The 23,122-nt window shown below is 44.1% G+C and overlaps 1 protein-coding gene across 4 annotated transcripts in view; it reads left to right on the top strand.

The window, feature by feature from the left end:
• LOC145897337 (thrombospondin type-1 domain-containing protein 4-like) overlaps window positions 1-23,122 on the top strand; it is a 53,197-nt gene that overhangs the window by 11,551 nt on the left and 18,524 nt on the right. For 2 of the 4 annotated variants that reach the window (XM_082985583.1, XM_082985582.1), the window contains exons 7-8: window positions 21,859-21,952; window positions 22,020-22,130. In XM_082985583.1, coding sequence (XP_082841709.1) covers window positions 21,859-21,952; window positions 22,020-22,130 — 205 coding nt within the window. Of the gene's footprint in view, window positions 1-1,515; window positions 1,755-10,798; window positions 10,953-21,858; window positions 21,953-22,019; window positions 22,131-23,122 lie in introns of those variants that run through there. The other 2 variants (XM_082985585.1, XM_082985586.1) reach the window with 2 other exon arrangements.

Here is a 23,122-nt window from a genome sequence, read left to right as displayed (position 1 = left end):
GTCTGATTTGAAAAAGGCCAAGTTATTTACTGGGGTTACATACGTTTCTTTAATTCACCGAACACATTGGAATGTCTTGTGTCAACAACCCCCCTCCTTGTAAACAGCACTTAAAAGGAAGAGCTCTTTGTACTTTTACACAAAAGTGACGTCATCGTGGCACTGCCAGTATTTAATTAATAATAGCTACTAAATGTTTTCCGGGATAGCCAACCAGTTTTCTCAAGTGTATACCGTTGTATCAGGCCATTTCAAGCTGTAATAGCATTATTGAAACTTCGTTTATCAGAATACTATGGTGCCATTGTTCGATTACCAATATATATATTGGTTTCTGATTGTCTTGTCACGGCACATATCGTCATTGTAAAACCACATAAACCACTTTGAAAAAGCCGAAAGGCACAGAACAGCAACCGGTCCCTATTAAAAAACAAGCGAAATCACCTTTTCGCGTGTCCGCCTCACGTGTGACGTCATGTTTTCGCAAGCCGCACAAACCGCCCTTTAAGCCAGGTAGATAACTCGGAGTTACGTCGTCGTCGGGTATATAAGCTTGTCGGCGTTCGGCTCGTGTCGAACATCATAGCTCAGTGGAGTCGGTCGCCGTGTACCTAAAGATCCCGTCAGCGATAACTCCCCAACCGGAGTTAATTTAGAAACCTTAACCGTCAGCTTGTAAATACACAGACAGCGGCGCACGCTCGTATTGAAAGGCTTGTGGCTTTGCGCGAACTAATCGAGTTACTAAACTCGATCTTTGCGATCACAGCACTATATCGTATTGATTCACAGGATTTTCGGATATCGGCTTGGTAGGAATTTTTCAACGAGGAACGATTAGAGGCTCAGTTAAGTATGAGCATTGGAGAGTGTCGCAAGAAGCCTTATTTATTGCTTGTATTGTGTGTCAATCATAGTTGTGAACGATCGTTTGAGCTGTGAGTGTTCTGTTACAATCTCGCGTGCGGTGAAGCCAACAGGCACGCTGCCAGAACATGCAATCGTTTTATATATAATACCAGACAGTCAATGTGAAGGCCTTTTCTTGACTAGTTTAGGCCAGATCGATCGGTACTCTGGTGGGCACCAAGAAGCTTAGTTGTAGAAGCGAGAATACAGAACAGTTGTATGTTAAAATATCGCCAAAGGCCTACGCCATATTTGTGCATTTTGAAAGGTTTTACAATCGTGGAAGTCTTTTCTCCGGCGCCTTAACCGCCCGCCTGTTTGCTGTGGCAACTACAGACGCTAGAGGTCGGCTGACAAATCGCCGTACTGTAAATACTTGAAGCCGAGTAAAAACCACAGCGAGAATACAACGTCTAGTCTATTCCGTTGTTTGATCTTTGGTGCCGCAAGGTCTTGGATGGTGTAAATGCCACGTGGGTTTGTCTCTGAATCTCAGGCGCATTATCGGGATAAACAACTTTGGGACTCACAACAGAAAAAGGAGATGACCTAATAAAGTCACCGACAACTTATATTGAGTTTCTATTTAAATTCCACAGACTGCTTTGAATTAGGACAAATTTACTGAGAACTGTGTGATATCAAAACTTGACTGAGCAGAAACTATCTCTACCTTCGCCATGCTGCGGTTTGCCTTCCTCGCTCTTATCGCGACATTTCCGTGTTCCGGAATCAGACTGGAGTCGATCAATAACTTCGTTCATCCGGACAAGACTTTCTTAAATGGAAACTGGACACCGCTAGTAAGAAGGTTGCCGGTGGGACGGTTCATCTACAAACCGGTAAGGACAAACATGCGGATTTTCAACAAACGTTTGCAATGCTCATGGCAGCTTTTGAACTTCCCTGCTGGTACTGTAATTTTTTACAAAATCCTCATGTTTTAGATTCCGGCAGGTGGCAGTGCAGAGTTATTTTTAACACTGTTAGGGGCAAACTGGAAATTCATGTTTTTGATTTGGTATCACATATTTGCGGTACCTATACATGAGTATATAACAATACTGTATTGCATAAAATATTCAAGTCGACAGGTTCCTTACTGTTTATCAATAGAATTTTCGTTTTGTAACATGTGTTGATGGTCAATTCAACCTGGCTCAAATCAAAGGCATCATCCGCTTTACTATTACGTGGAGAAAAAAACTAAATGTGTGGAGGTTTCGTCACAAGAAAACGATGTTAAATACAACGACACCAACACCAGAAAATCCATGCATGTTTTAGTTTTTCAATTTAAAAGCTTTTCAATGTACCGAAAGTGTATTGGCTCACAGGGGGATCTCGCCCATCGATTCTTCGGTATCAGTCAGATACAACGTGGTCAGGTGCGCCCCTAAGTAAACTCAGTTAAGTCATGGCAATCAGCGGGCGCTTGGAAACACGATAATGCTCACGCCTTAATCGCCTTAAAGCTCTCGAGTTTCGCAGCCGTTATGCGAGAGGTTGTCAGCCGCTCTACGTGACTGGCCGTGAGAACATTGTTGAGTTTTTTCTTGGTTTTAAGGAAACAGGGTTGTAGGTATGGCTGGGGCAACTGCTACAACTCGTTGTTCAACCACTGTGTTGTTTAGCGTATGCAGAACACCAACGCCATGTTGCATGTTGTTTAGCGTATGCAGTATATTTGTTTTGCTACTTGCATCTCTTAAAAACAAACATTATACTGCATGTGATGGTGAAAATGTCTATGTAGGTTTACTAAAAAGCTGGTGCTTGTGTACTCTGGAAAATCCTGGTGCTTTTTTAAATATTGCATTCGATGTTGTGTATTCTTTAACATTGCATTTCTTTCGATCAGTATGGGAAGATATCGCTTTGGCTTCACGGGCCTGGGAATTCGTTGTCTTTCCGCCTTGGCGCTACTTTGATGTGGTTTTTGGCACTTGGCGATTACTTTGTATATTTGCCAGCGCACCGCATTTTGAGCATTGATTGGCGGACAAGCAACTCCCCATTACACGTTTATCTCTATGAGCGCTTTGATTGCCCAACCGCCACATTACATTATATCCATCTTCTATACGTTTTATGAGATTCACCAAACCTGCAAGGCGTAAAGTCGACTTGTAACAAACATTTGCCACCACTATGGCATCTGGGACCGTTTGCATTGTACACTAAAAGCTGTGTCGTATGTTCAAGTTGTAGAGCTGTTATTTTAGCGGGGCAAACCCATTACGACACACCGCATTCTTGTTACGTCATAAACACGGCAAAAACATGCGATTTTGCGTCGGGTATTCTCACCTAACCTATTGAAACATCTTTCTTCATAGCTACGTGAAGTAATTGGACATGTGTTCTAACAAGTGGGCTGTCAATACCTAATCGCGCGGATTCACCGTTTCTCAAAACCACGCTCAAAACACAGGCCGGACGCGAGCCAACGCTGGAGTGGGATTCGACAAGTCCCGTGCGAAAATTGCTTGCGTCGCTCTTCCACCGCCAATTAACCTGTCCTACGCGCTTGGCTTTACATACATTGCATCGGTTTCTTCTGTTCTGGACCTCAGGCACGCCGAAAATAAAAACTGCAGCTTTGTGTGTAGCCGCAGCGTACATTGCTGCTGGCATCAGTTAAAGGGCGAATGTCCGCACACGCGTGATGTGGATTCCAAGAGGTCTCTTCCGCCTGCGCGGTTTAGCGGTCAGACCTGATCTTGTGCGGTTTCATGTGTTTGTACCGAGTAAAGTTTTGTTTTGCTCGGCGTGGATATAAAGGTTTAATTACAGTTTTTGCCCTGGTCCAAGACTCTGCACCGCACTGTGAGTTTTTACCACCGTTGTTTTTCGAATTGGTTGTCTTTAGGCCTTCAAAACCTCCATACAACAGAACAAGAGATTTTGACGTTTTGTTTCGAAATTCTTGATGCTTGAAACGAGTTTACGCCAACTCTACGTGACTTTCACACAAAATTGACTTTTTAAATGCTGTGCAATAACCAAAGTGATGAAAAAATTATGGACCAACGAAACAACTGTAAAAATTGCTTTCAATTTCTTCGTGCGTTCCTTGGTCTATTAAACCCTGAACATTGCTACTTTTGCATATATGTGTTTTAGGACCAGTTCAACTCAGAAAAGAATGCTCCCAATAAAGTTAACAGGCCGTCACACTAAACCCGATTAAGTGTGAAAACGTTCCGTTTTTTCGATAATGATAGGAAACGATCAAATGTTCCCAGGATAAACTTGTAACAATTTATTTTATTGTTCCGGGAACGTTGAATAAACTTTTTCGGTTTGATTGCACGTCTGTTGGTTGGCGTGAAGTTTACGACCTCGTTATGTAGCTGCGAATGTGGGGTGCTTTAAACCGAGGCATTTCGGATGTGTATATAGCCCCCGAATAGGGGGATGCGGTTTGGAGTTGTCTGTTTATTGACCCTTAAAAGTATTGTTGTTGTGCAGCGATGTTGGACCCATAATACGGAACTAACAGGGGTAAAGGTGTCGGGAAGAATGCAATGCATAAGGGTGGAAGTTTTTCGCAACAGCAGAATGCAAGTTGTTAATCCAGCATTTTGGGTACGAAATACTATGTATTATAAGACTACGGGTACTTGCACGTCAGATGCGGCGTGACCACCATGAGGTGATCGCGGCGGAAATGGGAACATTTTCGCGCGCAAATTCCAGGTCTTTTATACATCACGCGTTCCCGGCATAACGCCGCTCGACCTCGCGGTTTGAGTTTGTGATTTTTGCTCGGTCGTGCTTTGCTGTAAGTTCAAGGGTTTAACCTGTCCTTCTTCCTGCCCCCTTTGCGGGCCATCTTGCCGACTGGAAAGCGCCAGAAATGTTTTGTTTGTACCTGCTATCAAAACTTCATCCACTTACGCACGACCAGTTGGGGACCCTGATAGTTTTGTTTACTTTTGTTAAAGGTAAGACTGTTCCTAAATTGGCTGCACGTTGACGCTTGAAACATTTATTTTACGTTTTGCTTCTCTGTGCCAAACTGAAGCAGCAAATACACTAGATATGAACGGACCCAACTATAGTGTTTGAAACGTCTGCATTCTAAGCATATGCTTTTAAGCTTTTTCCATATTTTGCACCTTACTTGGTAAATTTTGTATATTGAATATTCATATTCAATGCGCTTCGTCTCGTTAAACCTCTCGTGTCTCAGTGTGTACAAATGTTAGGTAAGTTGGTGTTTGATTGGCGGTAAGTTTTAATAAATATTATGTATGTTTGTGAAAAGGGTGGTGATGACCTTGTGACCCTGGGTGCACCGGGTTCACCGATTTACACCCACGCATTTACATCGTCTGGCGCATATAAGTCGGGGTCGTTGCGGCAAACAGAAAAAACGTGCCATGGTGAAAAAAACGTCGCTACTTAGAAATAACCTCGTGGTGAAATAGTAGTGCGGAAAACAATATTGACGAACCTTAGCCGGGGTAATAGAATAGAAGTAAGGAACGCGATAAAGGAAAAAAGTTTCCGATTTCGACATTAATCGTGTTGGGAACAGGATAACGGTTGTTGTGTCGTCATTGAACCGAACTGGCACTCCTGCGTAATTATTTATCACCACAAAGTGACACTGTTTTAGCACAGAACTAACCTTTGTTTCAAGATTATTTTCTCATGTTCAGCCAACGTGCGTATCGCCAAAAATTGACCCCAAAAAAACCCGTGACGCTATAATGAAACTCACGACGGTGTTTACATCAAACAAAGAGATCATCCCTGTTTATTAAGCGACTCAGATCCGTATTACGCGATTCTTTTCTGGTCCGGTTCCTAATTGTGATCGGCCTTGTTGGTGGCACTGTCAGTTACCGGTAAACAAGGTGGTCTGTTAGTTTTGCCATGTTATTACAAAATCCAAAATCTACATTCGAAGAAGATTTTCTATGTACAGCCCGTTTGGTCATGGTTAAACCTAACACATTTGTATACGAGTTTTTGCACGGTTCCAATCACGAGTTTTTCGTATAATATGCATATCAATTCTGATTAGGAAGTAGCCAAATACTGTGCTCGGTAAATTTGACCATGACATCATTGTTGACATTTGTGTTAAAAATATTTCAATATTGGCGCGTCCGGGAGCAAACATTGTCTCTCATCACTATGTACATTGTGTTTGTAACGCGAGCGCATCTTGGCGAAAGACATTTCATGTGGCATAAAAAATAGCGGCCTCTCGACAACAGCCAACCAGCGGGTGCGAGAGAAGTGAAGAAAAACGACAGATAAACGAGAGAGGATAAAAAAACGCATAACAGCGTGGCGTCGGCTGTTAGATCCAGAATTTGACCAAGTTTAGATGAAGCGGCAGTTTAAGGAAATGCATTGAATTGGTTCAACGATTATTGTCAAGCAGGACTTTTCGCAGCGCACGTAGACTCTCTTGTTGTTTAGTGTGTGTGGTTTATAGCTGTCAGGGTGTGAAATTATTAAGGGGCGCTGCAGGCCTCTTACAGTGCGGTCAGGCTTTTTAATCATTGATCCGCATGAATTTAACGACAGGGGCGGACACAAAGAACAGCATTGTCAGGAAGCCAGTTTACTCAGGTAGGGTTCCTGAAAAACGGGTTAAAGGGACAGGAAATGCCACTATTCCTTAATGTGGTTATGCTCATGTTTAACTGTGTTGTCTGATCACCCCTAATATTCAGTATATATGGCTCTTCGGTAGGTTTATTGCTTTTCAAAGGGCGTTGTTTGCGGTTGTGACCGGGGTTCGAACCGGCAACCCCAATATTTGCTATGCTCAGGGATCGGGTTGCGCAACTTGGTGCGGGCGGACAAACAACTTTTAATAGAAGTTCCTCTTGAAAGTTACCAGCGTCAGTGTAAGTAGATTTTCACAGCAAACGTCCGTCTGGTTGTGTATTCGCCCACGCATGTCGAGGCTTTCTGTTAGCGTTGAACTCCACCGAAGACACAGGAAACCTTGTTTTTACTTGCTATGAACGACATTAGAATTTCATATTGTACGACTGGATTTAAGCCTCGTTAAGATTTTCTATTACTTTAAATTATTAAACTTCAGGGTCATTGCTAATGCGGTAATTTCGTGGCAGAATTAAGCGTTGCGTTCACTTTTGAAAAAGTCATTCGGGAACACAAATATTTCTCCTTAAAATCGACGCAACACACGTTTTTCGAGACTGCCGCCAGTACGTCATCAGATAAAGGTCGATCCCGACGCGCGCGCCCCATCCCCTACCTCCCACCGGTCGCGTGATGCGTAAGATGCGTGACCCGACGTTCGGGTCTGATCCGTCGACGGCTTCCTGTGTCGCTCTTTCTTCGACCTCGCGAAAAAAAAATGGAAGAAGAAAGTGGTTAGCGGTGCGCACTCCCGCCACGGAGGGTCTTTATATACGACCCGTCCAAGCCGGGGTTCCCTACAAATGGTTACGACTCTTTGAAGAGTTGCCAGAGCAGGAGGACTTCGGCGCTTAGCTGTCTGATGAGAAACACTTTGTCGGCAATTTCGTTGGGGGTTAAGTTTTGCTCGTACGCGCTCACCACATATGCTTCGAATTTATCGTGCTGCAAAGTGAGTGAATAATACTGGGAGCAATTCGTCTACTAAAATCCACACCCTTGGAAAACTTCCCATGCCGGTTGAAGGACAATAACACGCCGCGGCCTACCCTTAGTTTTGTTTGCAATCCGCATTAGGGAGTACTCAGACCCCCACGGTTTGAGGGCACTTGACGCAGGGCCAAGGCCATTCAAGGCGACTTAGGCGTCAGGGACTTGAATCCCGGCGTCTCGAGATGTGCTTTTCCTTTGATATTTAATGCCGCACGCGGGAAGGTTGTGATGAAGCTGAAAAAGTGATCGATTCGTTTTGGAAAGATCGGCCACATCTGGGCACTTACGTTGCCGCAGAGTGTTTCTTTTTGTGCTGGGCGACGAAAGTGCAACTGCGCTTTCTGGTGTCCGGTTTGTAACAGGTTTAGCTAGTTGTCTTGTTGTTACATTTTAAAGCAGCCCCAAAACATTCGTCAGTATTTGTAGGCAGATAATTTATTATTACTACAGTGTCCGTGCTCAGTCCAGCAAGTTCGGCATTCCCTTCAACAGTTTCAGTGTGTATAATTTCGTTGCAGTTGAAAACTGTGGTATCAAGCCGATCCTCTACAGCGCTATTTCAAGCCTATACATTCGTCTTGAAAGCCGCGCCTCTGATCTCTAGTTTTTTTGCCCGCTGTCACAACAGATTTTAGGCATTCCGTTACACTGGGTACGCCCTAGTTGCTTGACTTCACTGATGGCACCTGCTATTAGGAATGTTTACAAGCAGTTTCAGTCGGTTTGAGCGCATGTAAATATTTCCACCTGATCGAGACACGACGGCGCTGAAGGGAATAGTTCGCCTTATTGGAAAACGTGCATTTTTAGGCAATAGACATCCTTTGTACACATTTGACCACTTGCAGGAAGTAAAATTCACGTGAAAGATGTATGCGTCATAAGTTCAAAAAACAAAGCTGGCCACAGGCTACTAGATTTCGCAAGGACATGTTAGCCACGCCGAGGCAGACTTCTTCAACAATAACATATAGCATAACAACTCGCCCGAATGACGTTAATGACTTTGGTCGCGGCTTGGTGTGGCATCTCAAGCCACCACATTAGAGTCGCGCCGCCGACGTGCGCATTGCAATCAGCCATGCCTCAAGTTCACCAGTTTAGGTATTAGTAAATGTTCATTTCGTCGCTACTTTGATCTGGCCACCGCCTTACGTTCTGAAGTGCATCAAAATGAGAACAGGTGTTTTTTTATGTGACGCGAAAACTCAAAATAGTACCAGTTATACCATACTGATATACTTTCGAATTGACGAAAACACAGTTTTGCTAGGCTTCTGGTATTTAGCACTTCGTTGTTATTACATCGGATTATGTAACCAGAATACGAACCAGCTATTTGTACACTTTTACTAGCAGCGCTGAAATGCACAGTCAAATAATATGCAAAGTTTTAAAATAGAAAGTTAAACAAATTTTGGATGTCGAACAGGTTTTTTTGCGTAGCTGCCGTAACAAGTTTTTATGACGTAGGAAAATCGTTAGTCCCATCCCAGTTTACCAAATTTTTGTGTGCGATCCTTGAATGTTTGTCCCACCAGAAGCAGTTTTGGCTACAGGCAAGGCTTCTCCAAAATTAGAACACGGGTCTCGTTCGCAATTAATGAGATGCTCCAATTAGTGAATATATGCGCGTTGTTCAAAACTTTCTGGTCGTTTGAATTTTTAATCTTCTGCTTAGTATGGTTTATTTAAAAGTCTTGGGAAGCAAAAAAAAAGTTAGCAATGAAAATGCTTACGCACGAGGGAAAATTGCGCAAACTCCACCGCCACTATTTTCGTTGAGTCATCAATATCACACAACTCAAACGATTTCTTGTAATATTCAACCTGTACCTCCACTTTAAACAGTGTATTTCGTCACGGACGTATTTCTATAACCGTGTGCGTCACAATGAAAAAACCCACCTCGGTAATTTATAGCAATGCGAAAGCCCCCTAGAGGCGCGAATTCGAGAACACTCGAAGTGTGTTCGAGGCGGGTGAGTTGGCGAATTAGCTGAATCCGGACGTACTTTGGCCCGCGTCGTTCTAAGATTCGCGCTACCACGGGCGAAAATTTGGACGGCATTTCTTCCAACTGTACACGAGGGGCTTGCGATCGTTAATTGGGTTCCTCGTCTGCACGTTCAATTAAGCGGCCTACTGGCAGAGCTCCCTCATCACCGCACACGTTAAAATGGTAAGTGATGCAGAGGTTTTGGAATGCTTTGCAACAACGGCTTGGGACGGGCTTCAAATTACAAGATTTTACGCCAAAGAGTCTTCCTGTGTTTGACGATTTCGCAAATGGATGTGAGCTGTCAATTTAAGTCAGTTTAGGTGTTTAAAACATGTTTGCCTCGGGCATTATTTGTTGACGTAAACACGACGTAGGTTGTTGCCATGACACCGCATGTTATGTTGTTTATTTCTTGACTATTTTACCCTGTACATTAGTCTCAAATTGCAAAACAAACTGCAATGTTTTTGTGGGTTTGGGGGTAATACGCTGGAGGCGAACGAATAATAGTGATTTCTGTAAAGATAGGCTTCAACCAATTCGTAAATAAACTCCGGGAGCGATTTAAATCCCCACATCATTGCGCGTCACCAAATTCCACGCACCTGTGCCAGGAGTGCCCTACAACAATGTCAAAGTCAAATCCCACTTATTTCTTGCTTGATGCGCCGCGACCGCACCTGGCCAATTGCAAACTGCTCCTGCTACCCCCGAATAAACCAACCTAACACAAACCAGACTCCGTTAAAGTTCGCCGCGCGCCAGGGTGCCAATTTACTTCCTCTGTGCCAGGGCGGTGATACGAGGTTAGTACGGGCTCCAGAAATTTTTAAGGATCCATTAAAACGGTTATTTACTGCATAGTGAGGATGATACAGAGTTAAAGATGACGCGTGAAAACCGATTTGACACGGCAGCGAATCTGGCGTCTGTTTGTCCGACCGGTCTGGCATTCATTCGAGACAAATCTTTGTCCCAAAACTTGTACTCAGCCTTAGTGGGTAGAATAACCGCTTCATCGCATTCAAACTCGCTTACCAGCATAAGAGGTCACAAGTATTGCCAACAGCTTCGTATGTGGTCCAGCAGTTAAATTTAAATCTAGAGGAAATTGCCACTCGTAGCTTAGCGCTGTGCGGCTTCGGTAAATACACTTGTTCCGTTGTATCGCGTTCAAGATTAAGAGAAAGATCTACTGTCCGCGTTCAAACAGTCCTTTATGCATTTTCTAATCATGAACTGCTTCTTTAAGGACATTAGGTGTTATACTTGAAATTGTAAAAGACTTTTTTGTTTGAGTGTATGTGCAGTTGCATTCATAACAATGATGTGTTTGCGTGTGTTCCTCTTTCTGCTCATGGGAATTTGCGGCTGCATCGCTAATGAAATCGAGATCCTTGATCCTGTGGTAAGTAGAGTGGTTACTATACGTTTGCAAGATTATTGACTTGTAACTTTCTGCTGTGATGTCATTTGATAAAAGTTTCCCGATTTAATATGCGTGGAAACTTCTTTGCGCCGTTGGAGGGCTGCGCAAAAATGCGTTGGCGTCGGTTTTGCAGGAGCAACCATAACACGTAGCCCTACATAAGCCCTTGGGAACAGTAGCAGCGGTCGACCCTTGCAGCTATCGCATGGCAAACAGGGCGAAAGTTGCCACTGACATTGACACGTTAGAAACGTTACCGCACAGGCTCCCTAACCCGCGGTCGCTTTCTTGTGGCTCGCTTCTTCTACTACGCAAAGTTTTTCAAAAACGTGGCAACTATTTTCCCTTATACTTGGTTACACTGTGACAAATTGTTTTGTATGGGGTGTTGGTGCCCCCAACTGTGGGGTCCTGAGCGCACTCAAACCCCCTTTTAACGCTGTAGGTTACGCTTGGGCGCCTAAAGCCGAGGAAATCGGATTTAGTGGTACCCGCTTATGTTGACACTTAAACTTGCAAACCTCTTAACGGACTGTTTTTTCAATGGACTTTTCTATTATGGGAATTCGTGGAGCCTCGTAATTCGGCCGCTTTACATTGTTCAGTGCTTGCGTGGCCCCCGGGGATGCAGTCTTGCGTCCGTTGCGTTGAGTTTTTTGTCACTTTGTCAGAATTTAAACAGGCAACGCATAACGTCAGATTTTGCTCGCATTACCGTTAATTAATCAGTGACGTATACTTCAAGCTGTCACGTACATATCTTCATCTCGCCCTTACCCAATGTTTACTGTAAATGGCCGTAAGCCCACCAAGCACATATCGTTTAGGGTTTAAACGAAAACGCTGTGTGCATTGCAATCACTAATCATTGCTGTGTCATGGTCACAGTGTGCCCTTGGTGCGGTAACTGTCGCGATTTTCGAGAACTTGGGGTGTATAAGTGTTTACTCGTTTGCGGGCACAACCTGCAATGTCATTCGATTCGACCCCAAGTCCTTGTTGGGGTCAAATATAAAACTCTTGTATTAGTCGCAGTATTTAAAAATTTCTTTTGTTTTTGGAAGCGATTATGTCTTAAAATTAAGACGGCCTATTCTGTCACGTCGATATTAGCCTCTCTAAATAAATAGAACTGGTAAACTGAACGTGTGACATTCGAGAAATGACGAGCATTACTTGCGCCGCTGCCATTCTCCTCCTGGAATATGATGACAGAAAACATCGCGTACGTCGGGTTTTGGACAGAACGTGCCGACTAATTATGTTTCTGTGTTTGCTTGCGGAATGAAACGGGCCGAGATATCCTTCTGCTCCGCGACGGTCTCTAAAGCAAGGTCCCAACAGAACCGCGCGCGCTGCTTGTGTTAATGGTTTACTGAATTTGGCGGTTTTTACCTTTGCCACAAACAGGCACTCACACAACCCGTGTTAACTCCAACTCTGGAGTCTGAACCCATGGTTGCGTGCGCCCGCTTGGCTTGCGGTCAACCTGGCAAATGTTTTGGCGCTGTGAGAGGCACCGCTAAAATGCCATGGCTTGTTGAGCTTGAGGTCGCTGTTTTCGAACTGCAAGGTCGTTGATTTTGTGTACGGGTTACTGTCGACGTGCCGACTGAGAAGTTATGTTGGTAAAAGTTATAAGGTAGGGTTTCGTGTTCATCCGGTTTCACCAATCGTTGTCCCTTTGTTGCCTTTTCGAACCTGTTTGATCTGAATTTATTTCAATTTTTCCGTACAAGCTGTTTATGACTGTGGACGAACGGTTTAAACAGGTGCGAAATTCCACACTGGTCAGTTTTATCTCGAATCTTTGTTCAGGGCGAAGCGACCCTTTTAAGTCTACACCTGTTTTATCACATGCTACACTTTGAACACACCAAGCGTCCACTTAAACTGGAAACGTTACTTGTTTGTGGAAAACAGCTCACTTACCACGCCAGCGTTGGTGGCCTCCGCGCTACCGGCACTCTTTTGTGTTATTTTTATTTGTTTGCGGAACTAATGGATTCTGGGTCTCCGGATTCCTATGGACGGCTTTGTGGGTTTCGGGCAAACAGCTCGCTCTTTTAAATGCATTGTGTCGAAGCCAAAGGCAAGGCTGAACCTTGGGCAATCCGATCCTGTATTGTGTCTCCTTCACGACGTAACCCCAAGCAATTGACTTTCTTTCAACGAGTCTTACGCCAATCAACACGCGTTGGAAATTTAACGTGCAAACTGTTTTATGCAATGTGCAGTGAATGGCCCTGGTGTGTTTTATATATTATAACAAAGGCATTAGGGTTCAATGCAAACGAGCTATTGTCAAAACGAAACGGGGAAATGTAGAGAGTTGCACCCACAACAAGGCATAACCGAAAATTTCAAGAAAATACCTAAATACGGGTTCCAGATGAAATACAGCAATGACTGCAGATTAACACATAAGGCGGCCCTGAGCGAGTTCTGTGCGGTTATTTGTCCCTGGCTTCTTACTACCGCTGTGTGTGGAATTCTGCTACAGAACGCCCACTTGATGTCATGTGACCCGTATCGTGCTTGTGCGCGTTCTAATACAACCAACGCTTCTCGTATAGTCACGAGTTTGGGACATTTGATCTGGACCTGCAGTGTTTTAACACCACGATGTTGTGGTCATTGTTGGCGTGTCAGCGGTACACCCAGTTAAGCACACAATCGTGAAGTACAATCTTTGCATATTCACGCATAAATGGCCGTAAACTGCTATTTGTCTGGCAAATTTGAGGAGGCCTCGTTGACCTCAGGTCGCTCTCGAACCAAAGTGGCATCTTGGATTGGAATACCTTCTACGCTTGCGCCGCCAGCACTTCCGAAGTCAATAAATGCTCAATTTATCACAGCGGCTTTCAATTAGCCGATCCGGGCCTGCCCGTCGGTGTGCGGCCACAATGAGCTTTCCGGCAACGCGTGTTTATTTACCAGCGCGTTCTAAGCAATATCGCGCGATGTGGGTTAGGCGAAATTATCGCAATGGTCGATTTTGTGGCACTGAAGTCTGGCTTCGTTGGTGGGAGGGAGAGCTATAATCGGAACAACAAACCGACCGCAGAATTAGCCAAAGCTGTGTTCATCGACGGGTATTGCATCCAAACGCGCCGCAGGGCTATCCACAGATAAGCGCCCTCACATCTTCTCCGCCGCCGCCGTTTGCTGAATTCGCGCGCTTATTGTTCTTGTATGGAGTTTCTTTTCTTACCCGGCGAGTCGTGTGGCTGTGGTTCGGAGTTCGTGCGTATATGGGTTTATGCTGTTTTTTCGCCTGCACACTTATGGCTGGCTCACAGCAGTTTTCTTGTACCTCACGTGTGTAATCTCGGATTCTAACACAGCGGTGCAACATTTTTGCCGCTCTGCTGGAAGTTCCTGGCGTTTCCAACGTTACATGCTTCAAGTGTGCTCCGATATGCCCTAAATTTAGCGCCTACGCCCCGTTTAAATGCCAGTCAAACATCGGTAGAACCGCCGAAGCAAACAGCATCTGACCACTTAACAAGCAGAGGCCTTTCCTCGAAAGGGCACAGCCCGCTTCTACAAACACAATAACACGGAAGGCTGAGAATGAGTTCCTTGCGGCAGGTTCTAACCCAAGAAGAGATCATGATTGAAACGAGCTTTCGATGACTGCTGGTGAAGCATAAAACACCTGCACTTTTACCAGACCTGCGTATAGCGGATGCACTATCAGTGATCGGTTCAGTTTGCGGTGAACTTTTCACACTTGTTCTTTTATCTGCCGACGGATATCCATCTTTCGCCATGCTTGTTGGGCAGATAAGTAAGTTATCTCTGGAAGGGAACAGAAGGACAAGGTCTTCCTTGTGTTGTGCCTAAAAAGAAAACGCACTTGCGCTTGGTTGTATCGAACTGAGGTAAATGTGTGGTCCCTGCGATCCTTAACTGCTCATACATACATCATGGATAACTCTAGCTCAAATGCAGGGACACCGATTTTGATTGAGTAATGCTAATGAGTTAGTGGTTGAAAACACCGTCCACCACAACCATAATGGCACAGAAACGGTTGACTACCATTGGAGAAGTGCACGAATTCGAGTTTCGGCGGCACGAACGATAAATAAGTCAAGGGTCAATATGGAAACGTTTAGCCCAAGTGTCGGCATACAAACAGAAGAGCCTCCAAAACCGCGAACAGTGCCCCAACACTCAGGGGAGCCTATGATTGGCACTTCGTGTCAACCTTCATAAAGCCCACTCGGCACTGCGCCTACTCGGATTTCAATAGTTCCAATTAAGAGCCGGCTTCGCACTTGGACGTGAAAGGCGTCACTGCTTCTGTTTTCGCGCCAAGCTAGCCGTGACACGCCGCAAAGTAACAGTTAAAGGCATTCCTTTCTTGTGTGAAAAGAGGTCTTTTCGAATTAGGATGATTCAGGCGGAAAACCCTCTGCGAATGCTGTAAATATAATTGCACCCGACTATTCAACAATGGTTTTATTTATTTTGTGAACTGATTTGTAATTTATTTTAAGGAAGGTTTGCCAACGTGGCCACCGTTTTGTTCTTTGTCCAATCTTTTATTTGGCGCTTCAATCCTTGTCCGCACCATATCGTGTGTTGATTGCGGAAATAATTAAAGTTAATGCAAGTACTTCGCCAGGAGAGGTAAATCAGTGATGGCGAAGCAAATTTGCACACATGTGATTGACACATCGCTAAACCATGGAATTCTGGTGGGATTGTAAAAATATCCACAACGCCGTGTGAAATCACTGATTTTCGACACAAAATTTTTTTTTGGACACACTGATTTCTCATTTCAAACCGTGTGACATCACCTCTTAACTTTTAGGCTCCTTTTTGTAACCAAACGTCACAACTTCCCTAATATCGTTTGAAACCCGTCGAAATCTCTCTTTTGATCAGTAGATCACTCATATGTTGTTGCATTCAGTCACGTCCACTGCTTTTTGGGAACAGAAAGGAAGCTCTTTGAAAGCCCAAAACATCCGGGTTGAAAGTGGTTCACAGTTCAAAGTCGATGTTCTCCTTAAGGTAGTCGCCGAATTGGAATAATTGTGGGTCAAATCGTCGCTACCTTGGAAGCAATTTCCCGGTTTGAATGCGTTTCTTTTTCTATTCGATTTTTTGGGGGAAGGGTAGTTGTCTTCATTCCAGCGAAACGGAGAATAATTGGAAATGGCACGCTACAAGCTCCAGAGCGTTTAAACCAGAATTGTGACGAAAAATGTTCCAAGGCAGATCTTAACTTCGACTTAAAAAGTGCACACAATCGACATCCAAGTCCCCGGTATGCAATACTTTTAACGGACCTTTTAGCTACCGTCGAAGTTCTCTCTGACGAAAATGTCTCTATGTTTGGTTACGGATCGTTAGAAGGATTACGACCGCGCATGTCACTTTATATCTAGCGACCAACGAACCGCAGAAATAACAAACAGAAGGAGGACGGTTGCATTGACATGGTAGTGACGTTGAAGGCGCTCTCGTGTGTCTCAGTGCTTCTTTATGCCTTGAAAACAACTGTGCAATTTAATACGTGTTCGTTGGCGTTTGGCAGTGCTCCAGTGCGATGCAACTGTTGCCGATGGTTTCATGAGAATTGTTGAACTAAATGGAATCTTATTTTGTCGGCGAGGTTATCGCATTCCGTAACCTTTCTTCCTGTGTCGGGGACACCGAAAGCTTTTTAGCAGAAAAACATTTCTTCTCGCAGTTGGAGAGAGTGCATTTATTCACTGAAAATGCCACAGAAATGTCGGTCCTCGGTTGAAGTCTGATCTTATTTTGTCGCCTCTTCACGGGTGTTCACAACCCTCCTATATACCAAACAAATTAAAGTAGTTTTGTTCCCGCAGGCAGGGTACAAAACCAGAAAGCATAAATAACTCCGTGAGCAGCTTTCTGTGCATTAACCGTTAACACACTTAGTCGAATAGATTGAATTCTTGGCTCAACCACCAATCTTAAACTTGAACGTATACTCAACAATGTGTATGTGGAATTCGCAATTCGGTTTAAATTCGCCACGAGCCCGACTTGAGAGCATGCGGTCGCCGAAAGGTTGCGTGTCTTTTGACACCAAATACGGATTCGATAGCAGCGTGTGGAGACCTGAGAAGCTGATGCTGGAAGTATGTGGGTTTCAATCGACTGCCTCGTGGCATCTTTTAACCCACCTGGTAAAGCGGATTACTGAAAATTACGACTTTAAAAGGCCCGACTGGATTTGATCCCGCAGCATATCGCCAGTTTGTCGCATTGTCGCGTAAACATCTGCACCTGGTTGCTTAACAGGGTCTGTTGCGAATGTCGATGCATAGTGCGACTTGAGCCTGACTGATTTGCCCGTTTCAAGGCATGTCACTCCAACTTGCCGGCAACTTGGAGCAACAGCCCGATATTCTTGAGTGTTGTACTAAGCTCGCTCAAGTGGCTTACGATAATAGACCGGGGACCGCCCGTTGTCGCACTGATAAGGGTGTTGAAGTGTGAAGTGCACGCGCACCCCAAGACTCTGTTGCACTGCCGGTGGCATTGCCAGACTGTGTTGTATAGATTTTTTACTTCAAATTGGGATTTTTTACTCCGACGATCATTTCGGGTAATTTCTTTGATTCTACCTCGGTACTTAAATTCCACATGAACAACAGTAAGCTACAGTCGGTCGTTTCCTATCCTTCAGCTGTCGGGCGCCTAGCGATACATCTCTCTTCATTAGCAATTTCCCTTTTGCGGCGCATGGGCGCAAACCACGGGGATTATCCGCGAGCCGCGGAAGATCTCTTCCTGACCTTCTGCCGGCCCTATGTTGCTCTTGGACGTCAAGGCGCCGCCCATCCATATTCGTTGCCCTTTTTGCGAGAGGCTCTCGACTTTTCCCTTACTTCCTTGCGAGTCACGCCGTGACGCAATCGGCTAAGGTTGAGGGGCTTGTGGTAACTGCAAAAGGAAACCGCATCATCAAGGGTCCCAGGAGTGATGTTGGCACGCGACTCAAGGGAGACGGAGTGACTTCGTGTTAAGCTTTGTCTGCTCATTACGGTTTATGCTACGTCTCTATCTTACATACTCCATATACTCCTCTTGCCTTTTTGTGTTGGTTGTGTTTAACATTTTTCACTGCAGTTGCTATGCAGACTACTCCGCGAAGATTTATTGTAATTTTGTACCACTGTTTCCAAATTAAGGTATTTTTTATTCAAAATGCAAGAAACGGAGAAGACAAATATTTTCAAATTATTGACATTTGTTTTTAATCTGGAAAGACTGATACATGTTGGTCTTACCGCTTACACGCGACCGGTTTCCTCATCAGGCACACACCAGGAAAGGTCTACGATGACCATCCGATGGCTATCTTTCCAAGAAAATGGTGAACGGGGGTTTCATTTTTCACCAAAATTTGAACCGCACAAACCATGAGTCACAACTCTGCACCTGGTAGAAATTACCAAGAGCTAATGGCATACTCATCACCCAGGGCCAATTCGTATCTCGGCCCGTGCGGGTCGGTGTTGTTTGGCAGAGGGCCGCGCCCTTGACCGGAACAAAAGCCGACGGGGAGCGCCGAAATTTTTGTTGACAGACGGCGTCGTGGATTTACGAACACAAACGTTTGGCCGAGGAGCGTCAAGGGTCGCTTGCCAATGTCAATGCCGCCTCGACAGTGTCCATCACTTCTCACGCTTGGGCTACGTGGTTTTGGAATCTAATGATGGAGATCCTTGCATTGTTGGATAGCTCATCTAATATTTTCGTTTAGTTTTTTGCGGATCTTGCAAACGCACCTTCAATACACAAATGCATGAGTTTGCAGGTAATATTTCATGCAATGGAATGACTGACAGGATCGCCCCGCTGCAAAGGTCCTTGCTTGGCGATCACAGCTAACGTATCGCGATCATGAGGTTTGCAGGCTTGGCAGCGCATTCATTGCAGCCTGCATGAGTTTGTATTCATTTATGAATGTAAAGGGAGGACGTATAGGCACTTGTATCACGGCATACATTAACCAACCCTTTATTCCGAATCCCAGACCGCAAGGCCAGCCGACAATGTTTGACTATTGGGGCAGCACAATAAAAAAGATCCTTTGTCTGTCTGGGTCTCGTAGGCCATGTTGTCATCGCCGCTTCGACAATATTTATGCAAGATCGTAGTCTGATAATCATCGTCGTTGAGTGCTGAGAGCCGATTCTAATCCCTTTGTGCGTGTGGCCTCTTCGACGTTGGGCTCTGACTGATAGTTCACCATTTTCCGGCGACTTGTTTACGCCACAAAGGATCCCGAAGAACTATACGGCCCCGGAAAGCTGATTCAACCCTTCCAGTTTTGTACTGAGTTGCAGGTTGCTTTGGAGTGTTTTGATTTGAAAGAAAGCTTCTTATCATAAATCCTAACTTGACGTTAAAATTGGGTTCGTTTTTAAATGTTCTCGGAAAATTTCTATTTCAATTATAAAAACGATGTTACGGGCAAGATTTCCATTAAGAATAACACTCTGCTCCGAGCCTTGAGTAAACATTTGTCCCTGTGGTATCACTTTAACTTGTGGAAGATTTTATTGCGCCTTTGCTTTCTGTTGTCCCTGGGCCTGCAATTTGGTTCGGCCAAGCGGTCGCAACATTTTAAAGCAGGTTTTTGTGCTTTGTTATAGCCACGGCTGACTCCGTTGTAATCTTATCTTTCCCTCAAATCGTGATGTTTGCGGACAATCTTCTATTCCAAACGGCCAAGGAACCGGTTTAGACAAATATCGGGAGATCATAAAATCCCTTTGTGCTTGATTTTATCCGCCGTGTTGGTATATAAGGAGTGCAACCCCGTCTGTTTGTCAAGTTTATGGCTGCGCTTTAAACCGCATTTTTTGTCTGTTCGACCCGACTATCCAAAGGTTTGTTATATCAGACAGAAGTAGTGCGACTCCAATACCCTGTGGCTATTTTATCGAAGGCAATTTTAAATGCGTCATAACAAAACATTGCCAAAAAGCGTGCATGAAGTCTTTGAGCATCAGCAAATTGTGTTAAATGACTTGAAAACATAGGAATGTTAAAACCACTAAAGAAGACGAACATCACTATTGTCAACCACATTTATCAGCATTCTCTGCGGAACAATCCTTTCCATTTTAATAACCTGTCTAGTGCAAGTAATAACATTAGACTCGTCGAAAGGTATCGCCTAACAAATCCCCCCATTACCCAGAGACAGGTTCGTTAACCAGCCCAATTTACCATACCACCAGAGGTGTTTATCCCTGCTTTGCTGTATGACTAAGACGAATTGGCTATAATGGCACTTTTGCGCTGGAAAAGGGTATCGTTTAACTCCTGGCTATTATTCAGTAGCCGGACACCGAAGTTCCTCTTTACTTGTGGCTATTTGATATGAGTTCAGGACCTTTGCTGATCCAAGGATCCCAAGCATGATTTCCAATTGCATTTCTGTTATTTAATTTATTGATACTGCGACCTGCAACATCTTAAATTGCTTGTCATAATTTTTTTTTAAATCACAGCGTCGATGTTTTTGGTAAAACAAATAAATGGAATACACCTATAGCCGAAAAGAAACCTGCAAACCCATACTTAGAAGTTATTGCCCAAAAGTTAAATTTGAAAGCCTCAATTGATCAAAACTCTTGTCACGCAGCAGGTATTTTCTTCGCCACGCGCCACAACCCAAAAAAAGCGACGACCTATCGACAAATTGAGTCAACTAAATCACCTGTGTAATGCCAACATTGTAAGTATTTCGACCACCTATAGGGTAGCACAACATTCAACTAGGGCCTTCACAACTAATTGGTGGCCTTGTTGCACCTGAAACCAATTTGCGCGCTTTGTGTGTTTATGTTTTCTCCCAAGTCGGTGTCGAACCTGTCCGACGGTTAGCACAACTGACGGTGGCCAAAATAGTAAGACCATTCATAACAGGGGCAACAGTGGGTACAACACAAACGCCGGAGATATTGCAGACGTTGTTGTTCTAATCTTTAGCTTAACTGAAGGAAATCTGGAAAGGAAATGGTATACAGGTGTGCCAACATACTTGCTGTGTGTCACTCTGTATTACGGATTACTTTGAAAGGAGAACTATTTCGCGACCTTTGGCTTGTGTTTATAAGACCCCGTTGACTTTGCTTGAATGTCTGGCGTTTTTGAAAACGCCTATCCTAATTTGTACTTGATGAAATCAAAGAAAATGCGATGCTGTTAGGGTGACTGAATTTCAGGAATGAATTCCACAAATTTTGAGGAAATATGCTTGAATACTTTCTTCATTTACATATATTGGGCGTTATTTTTTACGTTTCCCGTTACTTGCCTGTCGAAACCTTTGAATTCCAACTTTTAATTGATCGGGTTCGTCGGTTTCCGTAATACACATACCAAAGCTTCGTCTACGACGGCGGTGATCGATATTTGTTTTGTAAACACGTGCTGCAAATCTCTTGTCGGAAAAAGAGTATTTGACTTTAAACGACGATTTTCCTAATCCTACGATTGATGAGTTTTCGACGTTTTGTCGTGGACAATAAATACTTACAATACGTGGAACGTAATACCGTGTATAGCTTTGGTGGGGCTTTACGAATTAAACTGTTTTGAAGTTGTTGGTTTTTGCAGACTTTGCGCTCGTCCTTATTATTCCGAAAAGGTCGATTTTGCGTTGTCCAGGTTTGTGTTGAAGTAAAATAAATTAAAAAATATCACCGGATGAATAATGCGATGTAACAGAAAAGCTGTGCTTTTTCTTCAAACAAAGCACCAATTTTTTGAAGCTCATTTGATACACGTTTACCAACAGATCACAAGACCAACTTTTTTGCTTCGTACACTTACGTTTTGGCCCTGACAAAATATTTATCATTTACAGGTGCTTGGATGCGACGGACAGATCGCTTCTGGCAAGAAAGTGGACGTGTGTGGCGAATGCGGCGGCAAAGGGGAATCGTGCAGCTACCGAGATGGTAAGAAAACACACAGTAACAAAACGCCACGACCTTACATGGGCTAATGCTATTACTTGGTACACAGGCCACTACCGACTCCAGCCCACTAGAAACGGATTCCACGTAGTAAAAATGATTCCAGCCGGAGCCAAGAACATTAACATAACGGAGGAAGGAGCCAGTCCGAGCTACCTAGGTACGTTAATGCTCGACCTGTTGTTACGGGACCCACTTTTGCGCCAGAGCCTTGCAGTCGTTGAGCCGGGGTGTTTTGCAAATCTTGTAAACATGGCGTCTGAGTTCACGCAACTGCTCCAAAATGAAATAACGTGTGTGATGCGGCTGTATATATGCTTTATGCCACTTTGTGTCACGTAGATCAGTTTAAAATGACCAAAAAAACATCTCGGATGAAACGCTTTACGAAGTACAGATCATACCGCAGGTATGGCTTGACAGTAATTTCCGCCTCAAAGTTAGTTTTCTTGGGAAAAATCTCTCCTTTACCACCTGCAGCATCAAAACAAGTTTTAGTCTACCGCATGACGATCGAAGAAGACATTGAAATTTGCAATTTTGGCGTGACAAGCCAATTTGTCGCGCCGAAATCGCTCCTCTAGGCGGAAATGAACGTTCTGGAATCAAGGGATAACGGGACGTCGACAGAGATTAAGACACGACATCGGCGACAGCAAATTGCTGTTTGAAATGCTCAAACATGTTATGAAATGCGTATTGTTTGGATCCAGTCTCGCCGCAAAAGGGGCTAAATCTGTTCCACCACGTTCGGTCGCCAATTTCGAGCCAATTTCAGACTCCGCGACATTTTACTGTAGCTTGTTTTACGATTTTAAGTTGCTCTGAATGCGATACGGATCGCAATTGGATTTGCGGATTCAATCATCAAAACGTTTGAAAGGAAATCAAGTAGTATTCATCGCCATTACTGTATTCATGATTGCGGCAGCCGAAAAATCAGATTGCGATTTACATAAGTTTTAACGGACAAATTGGAAATTGTTGTCATATTGCAATGGCATACTCAACACTGGGCACTTGCATGACATATTTTCCAAGAAAAGAATTATGTTACTTCGGTTTTATAACTTCCCAGAAATTCTTTCAATGTTATATCAAGTTTGACCTTACGACGCGTACCCAGGTTACACTTAAACAAACAAATCCTTT

Source organism: Ascidia mentula, chromosome 4, assembly GCF_947561715.1.
Source record: "Ascidia mentula chromosome 4, kaAscMent1.1, whole genome shotgun sequence".
NCBI classification, from domain to species: Eukaryota; Metazoa; Chordata; class Ascidiacea; order Phlebobranchia; family Ascidiidae; genus Ascidia; species Ascidia mentula.
This window is presented reverse-complemented; position numbering and strand designations above follow the sequence as displayed.